This window comes from Gracilinanus agilis, chromosome 1 (assembly GCF_016433145.1).
Source record: "Gracilinanus agilis isolate LMUSP501 chromosome 1, AgileGrace, whole genome shotgun sequence".
NCBI lineage: Eukaryota > Metazoa > Chordata > Mammalia > Didelphimorphia > Didelphidae > Gracilinanus > Gracilinanus agilis.
The window spans coordinates 420780275-420804588 of NC_058130.1; the positions used below are offsets into that span (position 1 = coordinate 420780275).

Consider the following 24314-nt stretch of genomic DNA (forward strand, 5'->3'; position numbering starts at 1 on the left):
TCCTTCCTTCCTTCCTTCCTTCCTTCCTTCCTTCCTTCCTTCCTTCCTTCCTTCCTTTCATCCTTCCTTTTTTTTAAAGTCCCTACCTTCTGTTTTTGTATCTGTTCTAAGATAGAAGAGCAACAAGGGCCAGGCAATTGGGGCTAAGTGACTTGCCCAGGGTACACAACTAGGATGTGTCTGAGGCCATATTTGAACCCAGGTCCTCTCCCAGACTCTAGGCCTGGTGCTCTATCTACTATACTAACTACCTGCCTCCAGTCTTCATTTTTGGTTGCTTCATTTTGCTAATCTGTTCAAGTGCCAGCAGCCACACTGCACTTTTCACTGTCACAGCCACTCGGAATTACCATGCATCCTCTAGAATTGAAGAAGGAGACATTTGGAGCTAGACAGGACTTGAATATGGAAAGTGTCTGTGATTTCATCAGGGTGAGGAACTCTTGGTGTGGTAACTCTCTCCACCAAGCAAGACCACAAGTTATATGTGATTTAGGAGATAAGACCTAGGGAGTTTGCCACAGCACTTCAAGATGCACTGTCATGCTTAGGGTGGTTTGACTTGGGAGCATTAGAAGTGGGACTCCAACTTAGGTCTTCTTAACTCCAAATCCTATACCCTATTATGCCATGTGTCTCTCTTAGGCTACAAAGGACATGACAGGAAAAAAAGATTACCTTTTACAAATATGTAATAGAAATAATTTTAATATTAAATATTCTATTTTCTAAAGAGGCTTATTTTGTTTAATTAGTTATTAGAGACAGCTCTAACCTTGTGTTTTTTTTTTTTCAAAAAATGTGTTGATATCTTATCTAACAAACTGGCAACCTTCATTAAGATGTGTTTTGGGTAAGATTTTTAATATAACAACAAAAAAAATCCATTAATAAAAGGATAATAGGCAATTAGGTGGTCCAGTGGATAGAGCATTTGATCTGGAGTAAGGAAGACCCGAATTCAAAGCCAGCCTCAGATACTTATAACTATGTGACCTTAAGATGAAGTCACTCAACCTCAGGTTGTCTCAATTTTTTCAACTTTAAATTGGGGTTGTTGTGAGATATCTGTAACATACTTAGTACATTGCCTGCCACATAGTGGGAGCTTAATAAATGAGCGTTTCCTTCTTTTTTGTTCCTTCCCCTAATCAAACTGCTTACCTGTGAATTCTGGAAATGAAAAAAGGTTCTTCAGTCTTATCAGAGGTACCTTCTTCCTTAGTGGTTTCACAGCACTTACATATAAAATGTAGTTTATCAAAATATCCCATTCCTCAACCACACTAGTTATCTGAGGTGTTAGTGGATTTAATTTAAACTGCAACCATAGTAAAAATATTTCACTTTAATAGTTTTTCCTGCATGCTTGGTTAGTTTTGTGTTTTACTTCCAAGAACTGTGTGGTTAAAGTGGGAAAGGGGACAGACAGATATACAAACCTTTCTTCTCTTGCTTGTCTTTGCTCCTCTCTTTTGTCTAAATAATCTCGGCTAACAGAAGCATACAGGAGAATTTTTTTTAAAGAAATGATGGAGAGAATGATAGCATTAGATGATCAGCAAATGATAAAGAAATGGTTAACAATAATGAAAGTCTTCTTGTTAGTAATAAAAACAATTATAGATGGAAAAGCATTCCCTCCTGTTTCAAACTTTATTATCCTAGAAAATTTAGTCTGCATCCTTCATCTCTATCACAATAACAATCATAGTGATGATAAATAATGATAATAGCATTTATACAATGATTTAAAGTTTGTGAATCTCTTCATATATACTGACACCCTTAAGCAGATACAAAATTGGGCTTTTCAGTACAAAAGATTCAAGTGCTATCAGTATTTTACCTCAATGTATTGGTTAGTGACAAGTGGAAATAGGAATATAAGAATAAAAGCTGACATTTATAAGGAGCTGTAAGGTTTGTAAAACGCTTTACATATGTCATTACATACTACTATGTTTGATCCCCACAATAATTCTCTGAGGTAGAGGGTATTATTATTCTTGATTTGTAGCTGAGGAAACTGAGGCTGAGAGATGGGACTTGCTAAAGGCTATACAGCTAGTTTGAGGCAGAATCTGAACTAAGGTCTTCTTGATTTTAAATCCATCATTCCATTTACTATACCACCTAGCTACCTAATAACAAAAACTATGTGAGGAACCTAGTGTCTCTTTCTGTGTCTCTGTGTCTGTCTGTCTGTCTGTCTGTCTGTCTCTGTCTGTCTGTCTGTCTCTGTCTCTGTCTCTGTCTCTGTCTCTGTCTCTGTCTCTGTCTCTGTCTCTCTCTCCCCCACTTACCTTCCATCTAGAATCAATACAGTATATTGTTCCCAAGACAGAAGAGCCTAGTAAGGGCTAGGCAATAGAGGTTAAGTGACTTACCCAGGGTCACACAGCTAGGAAGTGTCTGAGGCCAGATTTGTGCCCAGAATTCCTGGCTCTCAATCTGCTGAGCCACCCAGCTGCCCCTGATCCCAGTTACTTTCTAAGTGTTCATAGCTCCCTTTAATTGATTTTCACATAACCAGACTTTCTTTGCGGAACCTCAGGAACTGTAATTCCCAGATGCCTGTGGTTTATTCTGATGATCCAAATTCCCTCACAGAAAAGGATGGTTTTTCCATGATCTATTTATGTGTCTTAAAAAAAAAACCCTAACAAGGCCAATGAAATACTGGCAGGTTCAGGCACTTCAGACAGATGTTTCTATATGAGGAAGTTAGGTTTGACTCTCATCTTGTTTTCCTCATTCCATTTTAATTATTTCAGTAAGGAAATATGTATAGAAATGTGTACACACATATACAAAGTGTGCCCTCTATCCATATTATATGAGTTTAGAGGTACATATATGATATACAGAAGAATCACATAACTTGCAAACCTTCCTCTCTACATATTGTGTGGCCTGAGTGCCTGGTCTTCTAATCTGGTTGTCTCTAATTCACTTTTTCAATTATTCTTAAATTATTAATATTTATTAAGAATACATTATATTCCTGGCCACAAGATCTTAATAAATAAACAAATATATATCTTTATACATATATATGTGTGTATATATATGCATATATATATATATATATATACCCACACATCCTTGGCCCATTTACTTTATCTAGCTCATCTTTTTTCCCTTCATTATTAAACCTGAAAAAGTCATCTATACTTGATACCTCCTCCCCATCCCCAGAAGAATGTAAGCTCCTTGAAGGTAAGGGCCATTTCATTTTGGCTTTTTTGCCTTTCATGGCACCTTGATTTTTCTTGAATGAGGTGATTGTCTAGATCTATGATTGTACTGGTATTAGGGAGTACCAATGAACAAGTTCATTCCATGAATGGGGATCAGCTCATTTGTTCTCATTTGTATCTTTTATGCTAAGAGAACACTGGGAGCAGTGGCTTGCCTGTGGCCATATAGCTACTAAATGTCAAAGTCAGGATTCAAATTCAGGTTTTTCTGATTTCAAGGGGAGCTTTCCAATCCCCTCTATAAATACAAATGATTTTAAAATAGTTTTTCCCTCAGATCAGTATTTATTTTTCCTGAATCTGAAAGACTCAGTGATAATATATCCTATAAAAGATCATTTTTTATTTTGTCTTTAACATTCTGAACTGACATAAGAGTAGCTTTTTAAGCTGAGACTAGTGACTAGTGCCTTTATGAAAGCACTCATCAGTGAACTAGATGACAAAAACATCTGAATACCCAGACTATGATTTGATATTTGACAATTATGATAATAAACATCTAAATATCCAAAAAAGGTGAAAAATATATGTTATATAAACAACCCTATGCTTTTAGGCTCAGCTCTCTGGAACCTGTCAGAACAATGAGATGTATTTTTCCCCTTAAAATTTAAATTTCATTAAAACTTAATTGTGTTGTCCCAACTTGTTAAATCCTTAAAGAAGGATCTCTTCTTGAAAATCTTTTGACACTTTTATTATTTTTTGTCATCCAATTTCCAACTTTATTCCTCAAACTATTTAATTTCACTCATATGGAGCCATTGAGTTTACTAATATCTCCAATCAGGCATTAATTAATGATTCCAAATTTCATTCCTATTGTTGCTTGCTTATCCATCCATCCATGCATCCATGCATCCATGCATCCATCCATCCATCCATTCATTCATTCATCCATCCATTCATTCATTTCTTTAATCAGACTATATAGCATTCAGGAGATCTTCTAATATCTTTAGATCTTTAATAGCTTTTTCAAGCTATTCCTTCCATAGTGTTGTTTGTCCTTAGGAATATTCTATTATAGTATAATTTTTCCTTCTATCATTCTTACAGTGGCAATAGTTGCTGTATCCATGGTTGTATGCTCATCCTAAAATGTTTTTAATCTTGTCAAAAATTTTATGAAAATTCATTCACTCATAGTGGCTGAAGGAAAATCTATTTTTGAATTATTCTCTTTTGTTATAGTTTATGAGCTAGTTGGATTTATGTTGTCAAACTCAAAGAGTGCTTTTTGAAATTCCAGTCCACGTATGTCTATCACTTCTTGAAAATCATTTGAGACTTGTATTATTTTTTTGTCATCCATTTTGTTAATATCTAGAATTCTGGGAATTTGTGTTAACTTAAGGTTTTTAATAACCTCAACTTTTTCAATATTTTCCTTTTTTTGATATTTAGCTCTAATTTTGTCTAATCTGGACTTAAGGATAAAGTTATTTCTTACAATCGCCCTGTATTGATTTATAGTATACTATTGTATGTTATTGAAATGGAGAGTAATGTTGATAAAAAGCAGCATGAAGTCCTTGCCTATAACTGGAAAGGTCTGTTTTTGGTTTTGTTAAGATATAGTGCTGGCACATAATGAAAGCATTCATATTGCCAAAGCTTTTCTTATGCAATCATAATTTGCTTGCTTTACTGGTCAGCGCCATCTGTACTGAAGCATTTCCAGCAGGTGGGATATTGGTAGTTTTGATTTTTTTCCAGTATAGCTTGTCTTCTTGTGGTCCCAGAACACAAAGAGGCCCCACTTATCCTGAAGTCTCCCATATCAAGCAAATTATCATGATGTCTTTGAATAGGGCTGGCTAATAACCAGATGCTACCGTTTCCATTTCCTTACTGACTGTTATATCTTATTGAGTGGGTGCTAACTCAATTGGCAATATTACTGGATCCCAAATCACTAGCATTTGGTGGTTCCTTCCGGGGGGCTCTCATATTCCTTAGTAGTATCCAGAAACATGCAGTCTCCACTAGATATTATTCTGACTGACATTCTCTAGGGGTACTCTTCTTCACAATGTAGACAACAGGTTGGACTTTAAGGGGATTATTATTATCATTATTAGTCAGGTGGACTTTAATAACCAAACCTATACATATATACACACAGCAGTGGTGGATCTGGAAAGGACCATAAACATATGGCTTTTGATAAACATGTTAAAAATACTCATAGAGACTGCAAGATCATTCCTCAAACTCAAGACTTACACAGACATTTTACTATCTTGTAAAATTTCAGATTTCTAAGCAGATAATTATATTTAAGCAATTTTGCATTTGTGTTCGACAGATTTCAATTGGATTTTGATTGTTTCTTCAGTTGCCACTTTATGACAATAACATTTCTTGTACCAAAGACAACCTGGACCATAAAGACCATATTTAGGTAATCTGTATGAAGAATAGAGATCTGTATGAAGAATATAGTGAATCATCTGCAAATGGCTATTTGAGGGACAGTGAGGTAGAGTGGAAAAAGCACTAGATGTCAGAAGACTGGTTTCAAATTCTAGTACCTCTGCCAAGTGTGTGGAATGTGTGACTGACCTTGGGAAACTCATTTAACCACTGTCAACTTTAGTTCTCTCATTTATAAAAGAAGGTAATTGAACTGATGAATCAGCTCAAAGATACCTTCTAGTTGTGGCATTTTATGAATTTATTTTATTTCTGTGAAAAATTCCATGGCATCTATATCCTATTCCATCTAGGGTCAAATGGTCTGATATCCAATATCTCTGATTTTTCTTTGGTCTTACAGACACAACTTCAAATAGAAGCTATTCACAGAACCATATTTTTAGATCTGGGAGGGATTTTATATGTCATCTAAAACTCAAATTTACAGATGAGGAAACAGAGGCACAGATTATTTCAGTGACTTGTGCAAATTCATAAGATTAGGAGGAAGTATCAGATATGGAGTTAACCTAGGTCCTCAGACTATTAATCCAAAATTCTTTTCAGTTTTTCATAATGTCCCTATTATAAAAAACATGGTGTACTCTCCAGACTGCCAGACATGAGTTAGGCTTGAGACGTGTTTCATGACACTTAATGACTGTATGACCCTAGTCGAATCATATAACCTCTTTCAGTCTTGGTTTCCTCATCTATAAAATAGAGTAATAATGGCATCTACCTCTTGAGGCTGTTGTGAGGATCAAAAGAGATAATTTTTTAAGTGTTCTGCAAACCTTTAAGCTCTTATAAACTTGAGGTATTACATTACTTCTAACAAGTTCCCATATAATTGTATTGGCATTCATGGTGACTACTTAATGGTCTAATTTTCAAAATATTAAATAACACATCTTAAAACTGTTCCTTACTTGAATTTGTTTCTTTCTTCCCGTTCTATCCTTTGTAATCTCTCTTCTCTCTCTTGGCGTCGCCTCTCTCGTTCTGCTGCCAATGATTCTTGATGTTGACGAAATGATGATGTTAGGAGACCACTCAGTGATGACCTAAAGAAGGAATGGAATGACATTACTTGGAGACGGTGGGAAAACATGCTGATAATCACTAGATATAAACTTTATTTTCATTATCCAGAATGTCTTGGAAATAAACACAGATGAATAATTTTTTCATTTAACAATCCCTTTTTAGTGCCTACTATATGTAAGATAATGTGTTGGAGGAAGTAAAAAGATAAACAATAATAATCACATCTAATTATAAATTGCTGACAATTAAAATTATATATTAAAAGTTCCCAGTGAAAATATAAAAATATAAACAAGGAGCAGTTTGTCCTTAAAAAGCTTACAATTGAGTATTGAAATAAAAAGAACATATACAAATAATTATACAAAATGGCATATAGTAAGTTCATAATAAAACTACAAAGGACTATGAGATTAATTGAAGAACATGTGACCTAGAAGATCCAGAGAAAACATTCCAGAAGAGTCAATATTTCAGCTGGGCCTTGAAAGACGAGCAGAGGAATCATGGAAACATTAATTAAAACTATTAATCTTAAAAAACCAAAATGTTAGTGATTTAAATTGTATTTTAAATCTACAATAATTTCTAATGGCATATATAGTAAATAATATATTTTTCTACACTGAATGAGTTCATATCCAATTTTCTTGTTCTCTTTTCCACCAAGCTTCTTAAGCCTTTCTCATTCTGGAAGCTGCCTGTGCCACCATTCTCAAGAAACCTCCTCTGGGATAATCCACCTACTCTGCAGCCTTCTTAAGCTGGAAGATCCCTCCACCTTTGTGGCCTTTTCTTCCAATTGATTGTTTCCTTTGGAGACCTCCATTTTAAGGAAGATCCCCAAGTCCAGCCATGTTTATTCCTTCCGTCCTCTCCTGGCACTGCTCTGGACCCTCCACCAAAGTCTAACTCCATTATACCCCAATGAATACTATTCCTCTCTCCTATTTTTGGTTTTGGGTCATCTTCCTTTATTAGAAACTTATAAATTGGTTGGGGGCAGCTACCATCTTTCTTTTTGCTTCTTTTTGTATCCCCAGTACTTAAGCATAGTGCCTAGCACATAGCAGGTACTTAATAAATGCTTGCTGTTGATGCAATGAATTGGTTCTACTCTATTTGCTGTTTATTGATTATGCCTTCTTCCCTGCCTCCTTTACTCCCTCCCCAATAAATATAAAGCATTGGACTTAATATAACAAAATTCTGCCTTGAAAGCTCTCCTCCTTAAAGGTGTCTCCCATGCACAAGCCAAGATCATGCAAGATTCCAGATGTTCCCACAGAGACAACATTTAGTATCAATGATAAATAACAACTGAGACATAAGACAACAAATGGGAACCCCAGAGCAGATAGTGCAGAAAAGATCTAAACTTCTATCTATTCCTGCCAGATCTGGAAATGGGTACTAGAAAAACTTACAAGGACCTAGGAAAATCCAAGGGACTTCACAATTTCTCAACCCATGTCCTGCTAAGTAGGAGAAAAAGAGAAGCCATAGCTTAACAAAACAGGCAGCATGATATAGTGGAGAGAGTACCAAATTTGGAATTAAGAAGGTCTGGATTTGAATCTTACCTCATAAACTTAGTAGCTGTTAAACCCCCTAGCAAGTCACTTAAAGTCTCTAGTCTCCAGTTTTCACATCTGTAAAATAGACTCAGTGGGGTCCCTTATAGCTCTAAATCTATGATCTTATGTTTGTGGTCTGAGTTTCCAGAAGGGATAAGTTTCAGGGGGCTGGATTCATAGGAGCTCCTTACGCCAAAACAGGGTGGCGGGGGGAGGAGAGGTGTTGTGACTAGAAAGTATGATTTCATTACAAACAGAAAACGGGTGGTGTTTTCCAAGTGGTAAATAAAATTATCTGTAATTTTACTATTACTATAACTATCCAAGTGGTAAATAAAATTATCTATAAGACTATTAATTCCATTACCCCATCCTCATTAATACTACAGCCTAAATTAACCTGTGCTTCAGCTTAGTAAGCTCGTCTGGGTGGTATCTTTTCTTTGACTAAATTCTTTGTTGTAATACTCGCATACATCTCATCTTTTCTCCTTTTATTTTATGGGAACATCTGTTAACATGTCATCGAAAGGTCATAGGAATTTTTAATAGTGTCCAATTAAAGCAGGAGAATTCTCTTTTAATGTGGAAGCCTGCTGGGCTTGCCATGGGTGAAGGACACTGAGGCTGCTACTTAGACCGGGTGAAGGCTGAGTTAGTTCCTGCTTGACTTTGAGACTAAAGAGAGCACATTTCAGCAGGTAGTTATCATTAAAAACAGATGTAAGTTCTCTCTCTCTCTCCTGAATAATTGAGTTCAGAAGAGATTGCAATGTGAACTGAAAACACTCCAGGAATGAGTTTTTCTTTCCCTGAAATGAAACAAAATTCCTTGAACAATCATAAGTCTCAGTCTCAGGACCCTAAATACTTGCTTTGTTACCATTGTGAACCCTAGCTTTCTCCTAATTCAAGCAGTGGTAGAGAAAGGAGATAGAGGGATTTCTCCACATTTGGTGATTTTCTGGGCATGTTTTTGTTTTTTGTTTCCCAAGTTGGAGACACTATGAGAAGCAGCAGCCTATTGGAAGCCAGTTGGTATAAGTATAAGTCAATAAACTGAATTTCTCTAGGTCTTATCCCACCTAGATACTTATTACACATGGGAGAACAAAATCTGATATCCTATAAATTTGGTTTCTGGAAGTATGCAAAAGCCACAATATCAATGCTGGAATTCAGTCAAAACCATAAAAAAATTTAATATTACCAAGCACTAGGAAAAAAGTTTCATTATAGTCAACTGTACATGGTCACTTATTTCCTATAAATCTATCTTTAACAGATTTTTACTTTTCATTCTATTCTCCAAAAAGGCACTGGCTGCATTAAATTAAGATTTTGAAAGACTAGCCTCGATTTTTCCCCGTAGGATAAGAAGTTTGTGCCACTGACCTCTCCCTCCAGACTACATATGGAGAAGGACAACAGTGATGATTCTGAACTTTGGGTGCAAAACTATAATGATAAGGGAAGGCTAGATAGGTGTGAAGCCTTAGTTACCATGCTCCCATCCGAATCAGGCATCTGCTAGGCTAACTGCCCCAGGAGGGAGCCCCACCTGGCAAGAAGTCTGAAGTATGGCCAAGGCCTTGTTAATGGAGTGAAACCACACAGGACTGCATACCACATACAAAAAGCAGGTGGAGCAGGACAAGGAGAGGCAATTTTCAGGGGAATCTATAATCTACACTGAGTGGAAAGAGGTGTACCGTTTAATTTTGGCAGTATAAGGTACCAGGTGTTGCCTTGGATCCTTTCTCCAACTGGAGCCTCACCACATTATAGATTTCGATATTAGCTCCACATTGCAGACTGGGATGTCTGAAACAATCAGGGAATCTTTCCAACTCATTTGGATTTAATATGCATGCATTTATTTGTGTGTTTATTTATCTGGCTAGACTTGAAACTACATTGGTAGCGTCAACTCTCCGTGAGAAAATTTCCTCTAACAATTGCAGACTGGCAACAGTGGCACAACTAAAAGTCTCCTTAAGTGATTTAAGTGAGAGATTCAGTCACTTTTCCAGGATCACACAGACAACATGCGTCAGAAGTGAGACAGGAACCCTTGTCTTGCTGTTTCTGAAGCTAGATCTTGCAACATTACTTTTTACGTAATAAAATACACTTTGGTAAATCCAGACCTTCCACACCTCTAAAGGGATGTGAACTAAAGGTGATATGGACTAAACGGGTGTGATGTGAACTGTTGGCTTCAATAATGGCACCATTAATCAATGGTTCCTTTGGATGGTTTCTGAGATCTTCTATCACAGATAAAGGACTTTTCTGGGATTGTTTACAAAATAATTTGGAGTTAGTAGGTGTATTCTGTGAGCTGATCCTTAGGCACATCCCACCTATGTGGAATCTTCCTTTTCTGGATCTCTTCTTATGCAAGGTCCTTCCATAAGGATTCTTCATCCCCACTATCAGTGTTCTTTGCCCTTCCTAAAATCAATTTGTATGTATTTTGTACTTATTTACTTAGTATATTAATTTCTTCTCAGCAGAATGTAAGTTTCCTGAGGGCAGAGACTTTTTCAATTCTCTTTTTGTATCCCCATCCCTTAGAAGAGTGCTTAGCATATAATGAATGCTTGTTAAGTCTAACAGAATCCTGAATTTTCTATCTGAAAGGATCCCTAAACATCTCTTTGTTGTCATTGAAAGTCTGTTCCTGCTTGTTCTCTCTCTGTCTCTCTGTCTCTCTGTCTCTCTGTCTCTCTGTCTCTCTCTCTCTCTGTCTCTCTCTCTCTCTCTCTCTCTCTCTCTCTGTCTCTCTCTGTCTCTCTCTCTCTCTCTCTCTCTCTCTCTCTGTCTCTCTCTGTCTCTCTCTCTCTCTCTCTCTCTCTCTCTCGGCTTAAAAGATGCCTTAACTTATCCTATTATATAACACATGTGGACACTGGCCCATATCTATTTCTCTTGCTGGCTTATTTATAAATGTTCTAATGAAGTAAAAGTGACTTTGTGAACCATATATTTCATTTAATGCAATCACAGGAAATGAATCCTTTTGAAAACTTTGGTTTGTGGATATGATAAACGATGTGATATACTATGTATCTTGAGGCATTTAAAAATATACTTTAAAAGCATATAAAACTGAGGTAGCTAGAAGGCGCCTAGAATTGGGAGGACCTGTTTCAAATCTGGCATCAGACACTTCCTCACTGTGTGACCTTGGGTAAGTCATTTAAGCCATTTGTCTCATCCTTTCCTTTCTATATTAGAGTTATTACTGAGACAGAAGGTGTTTTTTTAAATAAGCATATAAAACTTAGGCAGAAATTATTAACTTTTTCAAAATCTGAACAGACTCCAAATACAAGATACCTGGTGGACAAATCAAATATACTGTGAGAAAGGGACGTAAACCCAAAGGGCTAGCCCTAGAGGGCCCTCCAACCTTCCTGATTTTCTAGATGAAGTGAAATGATATGATAAAGCCAAAGTCACACGGGTGGAAAGTAACTGAGTTACCAACCAAAAATTCTTACACTTAGGTTCATGAAATTACTTTAATAAGTACAAGATAAGGGAAACAGTTAGACAGTCCTTGTATTATATATTCTAAAAGGGATTTCTTTTGAAAGATGAATTAAAATGAAGAGTTGTGGTTCCTTCCAAATCTAAAAGCATATGATTCTGTATGAAAAAGATCTAGACCCTATTGCAAATATTAAAAATATGGAAATAGATCTTGATCAATGATACTTGTAAAACCCAGTGGAATTGCTTATTGGCTATGGGAGGGGGGAGGGAGAAGGAGAGGGAAAGAACATGAATCATGTAACCATGGGAAAATATTCTTAATAAAAAGATCTGGGCTTTGATAGACTATAAAGGTCAATGTGAGTCAGTGTGAGATGACATCCAAAAATTAATGCAATCTAGAACTCCATTAAGAAATAAAAGAATAGCCTCCAGATAAAAGGAGGTGACCATCATGTTGTAATTTGCTTTGGTCTAATCAGGCTAGTTTGGGAATTTTATATTCTGTTCTGGGTACCACACTTTTAGAAGGACATTATGGATAGTGTTCAGACAAGTGCAACCAGACTTCTAAAAAGATCACGAGTATGTGACATATTAGGACTGATTGAAGGAATGAGGATATTTGACTTGGAGAAGACTTGGGGTAAAGAGGCACAGGATACCTGTCTCTAGGTAGGTACTTAGGTCAGCTTTCCAGGGGAAGAGGGATTAGGCTTCGGTCTGTCTGAACCCAGAAAGTAGATCTAGGAAAAATAAGTGGAAGTTGCAATGGGGTAAGCATAAGTTTTATGTAAGGAGAAAATTCTTAATAATTAGAGCTATTCAAAAGTGGAATAGGCTTCCTTAAGAGCTGGTGGGTTCCCTTGGTCTTTACAAAAAAGCTGAATATGGTTTCAATGACTCTGGAGGAGAGAAAGGCTGATGATTTTGCCAATCCAATTAAAATCCAGTTCAAGAAAAAGTCAAGATCATCATTCATCTTGATATCACTGATCTTCAAAAATGAAGGATAGGCCAGAGAAAGAACTGTGGGAGTAGAAACGTAGAAGAAAAACATATGATAGATCACGTGGTTCAATGGGGATGTGATTGGGGTTTTGGCATTAAAAGATCACTCTATTGTAAATATGAATAATATGTAAATAGGTTTTGAACAATGATACATGTATAACCCAGTGGTATTGTTTATCAGCCCCAGGAGAGAGAAAGGAAGAGGGGTAGGAAAAATCATGAATCATGTAACCGTGGGAAAAATATTCTAAATAAAAAAATAAATTATAATTTAAAAAATCAAAGGATGGGGACAGTTAGGTAACATGGTGGATAGAGCACCTACGTTCAAATTTGGCCATAGACACTTCTAACTGTGTGACTCTGGGCAAGTCACTTAACCTTGACTACCTAGTCCTTGCCACTCCTTTGCCTTAGAATTGATATTAAAACAGAAGGTGGGGGCAGCTGGGTAGCTCAGTGGAGTGAGAGTCATGCCTAGAGACAGGAGGTCCTAGGTTCAAACCTGGCCTCAGCCACTTCCCAGCTGTGTGACCCTGGGCAAGTCACTTGACCCCCATTGCCCACCCTTACCAATCTTCCACCTATGAGATAATACACCGAAGTACAAGGGTTTAAAAAAAATTAAAAAAAAAAAAAGAAAGAAAACAGAAGGTAAGGGTTTTTTTTTTTTTTTTTTTTTTTTTTTTTTTTAAGGACAAACAACGACAGATGTCCATTTGTTTGGTCTGTTGTAGTAGGGATTTTTGGAGACTGTGGATTAAACTAGATGACCAATAAGGTTCCTTGCAACTTTAAACATTTAGGACTCCTAAATGTCCCAGCTCAAAAGCTAAGAAAGCTTCCATGATTTCCCCACTATCAGGAGAGGGATTTTCCCCTCTTGTAACACTCAGTCATCCCTTTATCTATATCTCTATTATATGTAATTATTACATTTTATTTTGTACTAGTTATTTCCATATATGAATTATCTCCCCTTCTTGTGATAGGATGCTTTAGATTTAACAAAAGTATCATATTTTTTCCCCATCTCCTTCAGTACCTAGCACTTAGGAAGCAATAATTTTAAATCAGATTACATTTAGCATATTTCATATTAAATTCCCCATGCATATGAAAGTATTATTAACTTTTGCCAAGAGGCTGGGGAAAGAGAAGCTAAGGATAACAAAAACCAGCTATGAGGGACTGCCTTTAAGTGCAGCTCTATCATGAATTAAATTTGGGAGATGAGGGGGTAGTTAAATAGGTTCATGGCACCAGAAGGACACTGTATACAGCAACAGAAATATCTTACAATGAACAACAGTGAAGGACTAAACCATTACAGCAAAACAAGGTCCCAAGATATCCACAAGAGACCCATGATAAAAAAAAATGCCATCCACAGCCAAAGAAGGAACTGTTGGAGTCTGAGTGCAGATCAAAGCAGGTCATCTTCCACTTTATTTCCTTCATGAGTTTTTTATTGTATGTGTGGAAATATGCATTGTATGACAGCGAGACTATTTACCACTTTGGGGAGGAAGGGGGAGGGAGGGAGGGAGAAAATCTGAATCTTAAAATGTAACTGAAAAAATAGTTAATTAAAAAATTAACTGGCTAAAGCATGAAGAAGAGGCCTCAGAGAGAAGGGTAGAATAATCTCGATATCTCAAAAAGAAAATTCTGACCTTAAAACTTTTTGACTTTTGTCTCGTTTCAAACCTTAAGTGAGTGTATGAGCTAAAAAAGCCCAGAATCCTGGGTCCCATCTTCATGCTAGTAGAGAAATGGAGTTACGTAAGAGCAAAGCCACAACTCCTGGATATTCCTCCATGCAGCCGTTTGCTTTTTTATCCCCTGATGCTCATCGTCCTTCCCCATTCATCTACCCTAGCCTATATACAGGTACCTTAATTTTCCTCAGAAACGGCTAAGTGGTGCAGCAGATGGAATGCTGGGTACAGAGTCAGGAAGAAATGAGTTCAAATCTAGCCTCAGATGCTTTCCAGTAATGTGACCTTGGGCTTGTCATTTAACCTCTTTCTTCCTGGATCCTGGCTTGGCTCTCTAGCCAATGAACTACATTGCTGTTACAATATGCCTTTTACAAATATCTTTACCTTCTGTCTTAATATTAATTCTAAGGCAGAAGAGTGGAAAGGGTTGGGCAATTGGGGTTCAGTGACTTTGCCCAGAGTTGCACAGCTAAGAAGTATCTGAGGCTAGATTTGAATCGAGGTCCTTCCAACTCCAGGCATTGTACTGCCCAGCTGCCCTTAGATAAATATATTTCTAAAGCAGGACCTTAGAGACCAATGGGTTCAAATCCCACATATCACACATAAAGAAACTTACACAAGAGGTTCAGTGACTTACCACAATGCACTCAAGATTTTAGTGAGTTAGTGATAGGACTGGGACGAGAGCCTACATCTCCTGCCCCCTGGTCCAGTATCATTCCATTGCTCTGCGCTGTCTTCTTCAGGATTAGGAAAACTATAAAAGCTCTAAGTCAGAGAAAGTTTCCCTTGTGCTAACCTCAATTTTTCCAGACTTAAAAAGCATCTGCATTTTCTTCCCTGACAGGTACTTAGCACTGTCTCCTTTCTGAAAATCTGGACACAGAAAAGGCTCTAGGAAATGCTAAAAAGAGGAATATCTCTCTGCTGAAAGATATTCCCTTCGATCTGGAAATAACAAGTCCACGTTTTCCATTATATAATCAGAGCTTTAATATGTGAGCAGCAGTTGCTCCATTTTCTCAAAATTCTCTCTTTCATCGGTGGAAAAGTGATCTGCTGGAAGAATAATCACAGACAAGTGGTCACAATAGACCTTAAGTAATTTAGAATGTCTCTTGGCTCAACCAGCACAAAACAACTGGCCAGGCTGAAAAGACACAACAAAGGGGGCTGACTCAGCCAAGATCCATTATCCTTCACAGTTTGGGAAAGCAGTTCTGTGATTTGTAGTGTTTTTTTTCTTTTTCTTTGATAGATCAGCCCTGTATTGATCTAACAAGCTGCAAAGAGACAGTCTTAAATGTCTTTATACAAATTAGTCTAGGAAGCAGGAAAATCAGAGCTTGAACCACACATTAACTTTATCTTTTAAAAGGTCACTTGAAAGTAGGCCTGTAGACACTGCTGCTAGGGAGGTAGAGGGCAGGTGAATCATTTTGAACTCAGGAGTTCTGAGCTGAAGTGTGATAAACTGATCAAGTCTTTGCAATAAATCTGGCACTAATCTGGTGGCTCTCTTTTACTTTCCCCATTTTCAAACCCCTGGGAATGAGGGGCCACTGGGATATCCCTGACAGGTGAATCAGCTCAGGTCACAGTTCCTATGATGGACAGCGATGGGATCAGACCTTGAGTAACACTTGAAATCTGGGTGAGGTAGGGACACTTGGTCTCAAAACAATAATAATGAAAATAATAATGATAAATACTAATGGCTAGCATTTTTATAATGCTTAGTAGATACAAGGTACTTTGCTCTGTGCTTTACAGTTATCTCATTTGGTCTTCAAAACAACCTTGGGAGGTAGACTCTATTTTCCTCTAATTTTACAGATGAGAAAACTAAAGCAAAAAGATGAGCAACACCCTCAAGGTGCCATACTTTGCTTCTGGCCTGGATCCTGTAGCCATCACCTAGGGGAACAAGCTCTGCAGAGAAGGATGTCCCCCCAACTGTCACTGGCATCCATTCCCCACCACCATCAGAACTGACTGGCCATCCACTGCCATTAATTGAGCTGGTAAGCCAGCCTAGCTGAAGTAGTGAGATACTCTGAGGGAGAGACAAGATGTGGCCAATGGTGGGCATGTCAAACCACTTTATCTACCACCTGCTCTCAGACCCAGGTAGAAACAGCTTAAAACCTGGAGCCTCCAAACTCTGAAGAATTGGGGCAGGCTCCTCCCAAGTCCCTACCGCTTTGTTTCCAGCCAAACTTCTGTTGCTGCCACTATTGCAGCCCTTGCAGATATGTGAAATGGCAATTGCTTGGGAGAAGGGCTGACTCTGCCTTCTTAGTGGCCACAGCTACCAAACACACAGAAACAACATTTCTTATCACAAGGTTCTTGGCACTGTTAAATGGTTCAACATCAGACAAGGCCATGGTTTTATCAGTGGAAATGATGTTAAGTAGCAATATGGTCTCTGATCTCTAAGGATCCCACAGAGGTTTTCCATCTGAGCAGCAGATACCTCCTAGACTGTCCCCACCTTATTAGAATAAGAATGTTGCTTTTCCATTTATTGCTGGTTATCACACTGCTTTCAAATAGCAAGCATTTAAGAAATGCTTTTAAAATTTATTCATATTTAATTTTTATAGTACCTGGAACTGTGCTAGGAACAATAATACATGTTAAATCTTTGTTTTGTTTTTTTTTAAAATACCACTTACTTTCTGTCTTAGAATCAATACTGTATATTGCTTCCAAGGCAGAAGAGCAGTAAGGGCTTTGGGGATTAAGTGACTTGCCCAGTGTTATATAGGTAGGAAGTGTCTAAGGTCGGATTTGGACCAGGACTTCCTGACTCCAGGCACCTAGCTACCCCCTCAATTATTGCTTCTTGAACTGAACTGACTATGGATTGCATAGAGTCTTACATATATGGTGTAAGAAGATGGAAAGGGAGCCTTGGCAGAAAGAACTAAATTCATATTTCTCTTCTGATGCCTATTGGCTATGTGACCTTGACTAAGTCACTTAATTGTCAGTGTCCCAGACAAAATATGTTACAAAATGACGCCAATTTTGTGGAAAGGAATATCTTCATTAACAAACCCCATAACAATGAAATCACAATTCTAGAATAAAAAAAGGTAAACATACAAAAAAATGAGAAACATTATATAATCAAAGAAATTTAGGATGAAAAACTATTTCAGAAGTTATCTAATCTAATCCATTTCCTAAATAAGAAATCCTTTCAAAGTATTCCAACAAGTGATCATTCAGCCTCTATTCAAAGCCCATGAGTTATGGGGAAATATCTACCTCCAAAAGAAGCCTAGACAATTTTGGGGAAGGGAGAGAGCTTTAGCTGTTAGTTTTTCCTACTATCAAGTCAAAATCTGTCCCCAAAAACTTCCATCCATTTCCTTATTCTTCCACATGAGAGTTCACAAAATACTTTAAGATCACTATTATGTCTCTCTGGGGTCTTCATTGTGCCATCCTAATTATCTCCTATTCCTCTAATTGATCCTCAACATTCATGGTCTCCAGGCCTTTCATCAACTAGGTTACATTCTGATAGGCCCGTAAATTTTTGGACCCCTAAGTAAAGGAATCATAGTACATTGAATAAGCCTGAGCTAGGAATGAACCTAGGACAGAGTTTTGTGTACTATATCCCTGGAAATTCTAGCAGAAGACATGTCATCTTGAGTATGTTTTCATGTATCTTATGGATACTCCTAAATCCTCCAATCACCATGCAGACTGTATCCCATAGATCAATACCTTGACAGGATGCATTGTTCTCCTCAAGACCCTCTTTGACTGGCTATCTGTTACTATGAAAACATTGCCTATAGCCATGTGGATGGATATGTTTGGGCAGCAACCCAGATTCCTATAAATATCATTACCTTCCTCAATAAAGTTGCCATCGATGCCATTTGATTACCATCAGCCCTCCTGAGTCCGTCTGCATTCTTACCCCTGGGAACTCCCAACCAGGTGGTCCCTGGTAGTCCCTAACAACATTCCTCCAAATATCTCTTATTATGGTGATGTCCTTCCTAAAATGTGCATTTCAGAACTTAACCCAATAATCTACATTTGGCTTAAATAGGACAGTGTATGGGTAGTACTATCTATGACCTCTTATCTTTCTGAAAGTATGCTTTCTATTAGTGTAATCTAAAGTTGTTAACTTTTTTGGCTGCCATCTTACATTTTTTATTCAACTTGACTAGGTTCTCTTACTTAGAGAAACAGTAAGTCGATATATTCAAGTGCAGCCAAAACAATGGCTCTCTATACATAAATTCCACATATAATCTTTGCACTCAGATGAACCTTGATAATTAAGTGGATCAGTTATTTCATTGATGTAGGTACTCCAGCTGAGGAAGACTGTAACCCATACTTGCTTTCTCATTCTGTGATTCTTATCCATTTCCTTCCCAAAATACTCCTAGAGAATCTACTCAATCTGTTGCGGGTCTACGTCTTGGTTTGTTTTTGTTTTTTTGGGGGCATTTTACGGATACCTGTGCAACATCCTCATCAGGGACATGAAGGAGTAGGCTGGTCATGGGATAAGAAGGTGAAATTGGTCATCTAAGTATTAAACTGATATTCATGTCCTATATGCGACACTGGTTATATCATTTCTTAATAATTAGCCACTCTGAAATATGCTGGAGTCTATTGAATCTTATTTGTTTGGGTTGTTATTATATAGATACTACTCATCATTTTAAGGAAAGACTCTTATTTCCTTGCTTTCTAGTGTTTTTAATAGGTATGATTGTTGGATTTTGTTAAAGGCTTTTTCTCCATCTTTTGAGATAGTCATATGATTTCTGTTAGTTTGGTTTCTGATATGATCCATTATGCTGATAGTTTTCCTTATATTAAACTAGCCCTTGTGGCAGTTAGGTGGCTCAGTAGATAGGCTATTTATTATCATCAAACATCTTTCCACTTTTCCTTTTGTGTTACTGACATAGGATTATAGGATTTAGAGATAGAAAGGACCTCAGTAGCCACTTATTTTAAGTCTTGTTTTACAAATGAGGAAACTGAGGTAGATAGTTTCATTGTTTGCCCAAAGACATAAAAAAGTAAACAGAAGAGTTAAGATTAGACAGCAACATCTGATATTAATTATTGCATTTTTCCAGTCCTCTGCATTTGATTCTTCAGACTTGAATGGACCACATTTCACAGACAGCACTGCTGAGAAGAACATTTATGTTAAAAAAATGTGCTTTTATAGCAGGAAGTATCTCAAGATCATTATGACATCTAAACGATTGTCCAAGTACAATCCAACATGCTCTCTTCCTAAGTACCTATTCAAAATACATGTACTGATTAATTAATTACCTCAATGGACTGCCTACCCAATTAAATACGACAATGTGGGATCATTATGAATCCCCTTCCACTTAGTGTGGATTGCAAGGCTGGTCTCGTTTGAGTGTTTGGGAAACTCATTTTAGGAAATCCTGTAATGTTCCTTGGACTTGATGGAAACAGTACATTGTCATTCACAAACAAAAAACATATGGAGATCCTAATCGTATGAAATTTCTTTTCCATTTGAATTGCATTAAAGATATCCTCCATGACAGTGGTGAATGCTTTTATCGACTGTCTTCTCTGTTGTTGGTGCTGCTTGATTTTGATAATCAGAAGGTAGAAGAAATTCTCTCTATGGTTTTATCTATTAAGTATTCTTGTATTACCTTAACATATGTGAGAAGGCCATACTATTGGCAGAAAACTTTTAAGGCTATTTCTTTATTAAGTCAAAATTTTCTTTTTTTTGTAATCATAAGACAATAGATTCAGTGGGATCTTGTATTGTTTATATTACAGTGAATTGTGTGACTTTAAAGATATATTTTGCTATTAAAATTCATATGGAAAAGACTATCTTGTCTCTTATGATATGTCCACCAAGGATACTCTCCATGAATTGAGGGGATGTCCATCGATTGGAGAATGGCTGAACAAATTGTGGTATATGATGGTGATAAGAAGTGATGAACATGATGATTTCAGAAAGAGTTGAAAAGAACTACATGAACTGATGCAGAGGGAAATAAGCAGAAACAGGAGAACACTGTATATAGCAACAGCAAAATTGTACCATCAACTGTGAAAGTCTTAGCTACTCTCAACAATAAGATGATTCAGGACAACTCTGATGACAAAGAATGTTCTCTATCTCCAGAGAAAAAACCGTTGGAGTTGGAATGCAGTTTGTGTTTTTACTGGGGGATTTTTGATTTAAATGAATATTCTATTACAACAGTGTAGAATATGGAAATGTGTTTTTCTTGATACTTCATATATAACCCAAATCAAATTATCATCTCTGGGAGTGGGGAGGGAATAGAGGGCAGAGACAATTTGGATTTTATAACTCCAGAAAACATATGTAGAAAATTATTATATGTAATTGGGAAAATGAAACATTTTTTAAAAAGGATACTCTCATGAATTAATCACTTTCATACTAAATTTAGAGAAATGAGAAAGTTGCTGCACAGGTCTGAAGTTACTGATTTCTTCTCAGTTTCCTTTGGAGGAATAATAAGACCATCAAGTATCTTCTAAAACTTTTTCCTTTTTAAAATATTTTAAAAGTTTATACCAAGGTGTCTCAGTGGCTAGAATCAAACCTAGAGACATGAGGTCCTGGGTTCAAATCTGACCTCAGACACTTTCTAGCTATGTGACTCTGGGCAAGTCACTTTGCCTAAGCTTTACTACCCTTCTGCCTTAGAACCAACACACAGTATTGATACCAAGACAAAAGATAAGAGTTTTAAAAAATCTGTACCTGAGTACCTCTGAAAATGGGCATCTTCCCTAGGATGAAAATGGAAGCTACTTCTCTTCAAAGAAAATGTCCTTAGGTTCACAGTCCATAGGACTCCTTGATTCCTTTTTTCTGATCAGGGGTACTTAGCTCTCATTTGGTTTCCCTGAGCTATCTACCTACATCTCTAAGTTTATTTTGTTCTCATCTCCAGCTTTGCCCTCAATGCCTTTTATCTCCTACCGCTTCTCAGAAAATGTTTCAAGTTATTTTCCCAGCCAATCCATTTAAGATCAATTTGTCCTAATTTTTTTAACTTCTGTTCTCTCAGAATCTAAAGGACTATTTATTCTCTGCTAAAATCCCTCAAAGGACAGGTAGATGGCTCAATGAATAGTGTGCAAGGGCATGGAGTCAAGAAGATCTGAGTTCAAATCTTACCTCAGACATTTACTAGCAGAATGACACTGGGCAAGTCACTTAACCCTGTGTGCCTCAATTTTCTCATCTGTACCATGAGCCAGAGAGAGAAATGGCAAGTCACTCTAATATCTTTTGCCAAGAAAACCCCCAAAAGGGTCACATAGAATCAGACACAACTGAAAAACCACCAAACAACAAAATTCCTCAAAGCTCTTTATCGTTTCATCCCTATGATTTTCATCAGTTCATATACTGCAACACATAGGTTTCATCCCTCTTGCAGCATAAGACACCATATCCCCTCTAAATACCCTCCTCTCATTGATTTACCGCATTATGATTGTAACTGGGGAGAAAAAGAGATCAATTTAATATGGAAGCAAGAGCTAGCATCCTTGCCACTTCATTCCCTTATCCATTCAGTTGATCCCATTCATAACCCAGGTATCTTAGGGGCCCTAGGAGAAGGAAATGATAGCCATGGGATCAGGGGGTGGCTGCCTGAATGCTGGGGCTGTGGGTGGGTGGGAAGCAGGCCCCCAGTAATGTGAGCATCTGGGGCAAATTATTTTACCCAGTCTAGTGCATTGAACCCAGATGGAACTCAATAAACATTTGTTTGTTGATTTGACTCGAAATAAAATTGGATATGGTCCAATATACTAAGATACAAAAACCTCAATGGGTGAGTCAATGAAAATTTCAGAAATGATAAAGATTTCAGAAATAAAAAACATTTGTTAATGTGAAAAGGGATGGCATGATACCATTGGGGGCTGCTATATAAATATTTCCCGGCCCCCTCATTTAGCTAGGGTAAATTGTGTGTTTTAACCATTGCTGCCACATGTGAGTTACTAGCATTTCATTTAGGATCTATAAGTTTGACTTCACAGGAATTCACTGATATGGATACTCTGTTTCTGACACCATGACCAAAAGGCCACTTGTCTTCATTGCCTAGTGGAGCAGTTGGTTGATTACAGGTTTTCTTTGTCATTTTTCTTGCTAGCAAATATCTGAATGTGATTTGGAGATTATTTTGACAAATTCTTTCAATATTGTCCTCTTTTGGCAGACAGTTGTTATTAATGAGTTGTTTTTCAGTTTTGTCCAACTCTCTGTGACTCCATTTGGGGTTTTCTTTGCAACGACCCTGGAATAGTTTGCCATTTCCTTCTCTGGCTCATTTTCTGGATGAGGAAACTGAGGCAAATAGGGTGAAGTGATTTGCCCAGAGTCTGGGCACTTATGTAGCTAATAAATGTCTGAGGCCAGATTTGAACTCAGGAAGATGAGCCTTCTGACTCTAGGCTCAGCATTCTATCTATGCTACCCAGATGCTCTATCTTTCAGGTAAGAATTCATAGTAAAAATATTATTTTTAGTATGGTACATAAACATAATATATTATAATAAATATAATCTTATAATATTACCAAGAAAATGATGAAATAGAGGGAGAGGATCCCTAGAGGGGATCAACTAGAGGCAGTGGATCCCTAGAGAGGACAATGCTTAAAGTTAGGAGAGTCAGTTTCAAATACTTCCCTTGATACATACAGACCCTCATCAATTTATTCAACCTCTCAAAATCTTAGGCATCTCTTTAAAACTTTAAGTTGTTCCAATCTGCATCAGTAAAGGGGAGGAAGGTTCCTCATGATTCTCTGACCCCTACACTCTTAAAATCAAAGCCCCTCACATACACAACAAAACCAACAAATAAACAAATGTTTTTTAGAATTTTAAAACTAAATCGGTATCTTTGCTGTCTGAAAAGTCAAAACAAGGAAGTTACACAAAGAAAGAATAAAATATAATTAAAATCCACAAAAGCCTTCCAGTGCTTGCTTTTCAGTCTACTCTATTGTCATATGACCATTTTCTTTGGTCACTGACATTTAAACCATTTGCTCGAACTTCACTTACCAGAGACTTTCATCTTTTCTGTAAGCATTACTAACATTTTAGCATATTGAAGCTGGTTCTTTGTGAGAACCATCTGGAATACAATCCATGTAGACACTGTGATTTTTAGCAGGTTTAACTGACTCAATTACTTTCTTTGTCTCTGTCCCAAGAGTAACATAAATGAACTCATTATTAATATCTTTCAGTAGGTAATAAGAAGATCAGAGGGAGGTCTCTAGAAGCAGGAGGGGTAAGAGTCGGGGTGATTTGGGAGCTAACATTTCTTGATTGAGTTTTAGGAAGAAAGATGTCTTTCCATTTACCTGTTACAAGGAAGAGAGAAGGGCTTACTAGGATTATACCCCAACACACATTCAGACTCTCTGAATTAGAAAACGTTGTCTTCAAACCTCAAACTCCATAAAGTTGGAAAGTGGGTATAGAGGACAGATCCAATCTCTACTTTGTAGATTGAGAAAAATGGGCTCTGTTGGAGTTACTCTGCCCTTTCCTTTTACTACTCTAAGTAATCCCCTCTCTACTTTCACATTTTACTAGTTCTTCTCTTCTTTGACCCTAAAGTCCTGGCTTTAAATATTCATGCATTTCATTTAGATTATCGGATTTACTG

General features: G+C 37.2%; 1 protein-coding gene across 3 annotated transcripts in view; it reads right to left on the reverse strand.

Annotated features, from left to right (window-relative positions):
• The window catches only part of FHOD3 (formin homology 2 domain containing 3), a 703058-nt gene that overhangs the window by 124121 nt on the left and 554623 nt on the right, over positions 1–24314 (reverse strand). For 2 of the 3 annotated variants that reach the window (XM_044664968.1, XM_044664960.1), the window contains exons 12-13: positions 6620–6754; positions 1443–1493 (exon numbers count right to left, since the gene is read on the reverse strand). In XM_044664968.1, the coding sequence (XP_044520903.1) occupies positions 1443–1493; positions 6620–6754 (186 nt within the window). The remainder of the gene's footprint in view (positions 1–1442; positions 1494–6619; positions 6755–24314) is intronic. The other variant, XM_044664978.1, reaches the window with a different exon arrangement.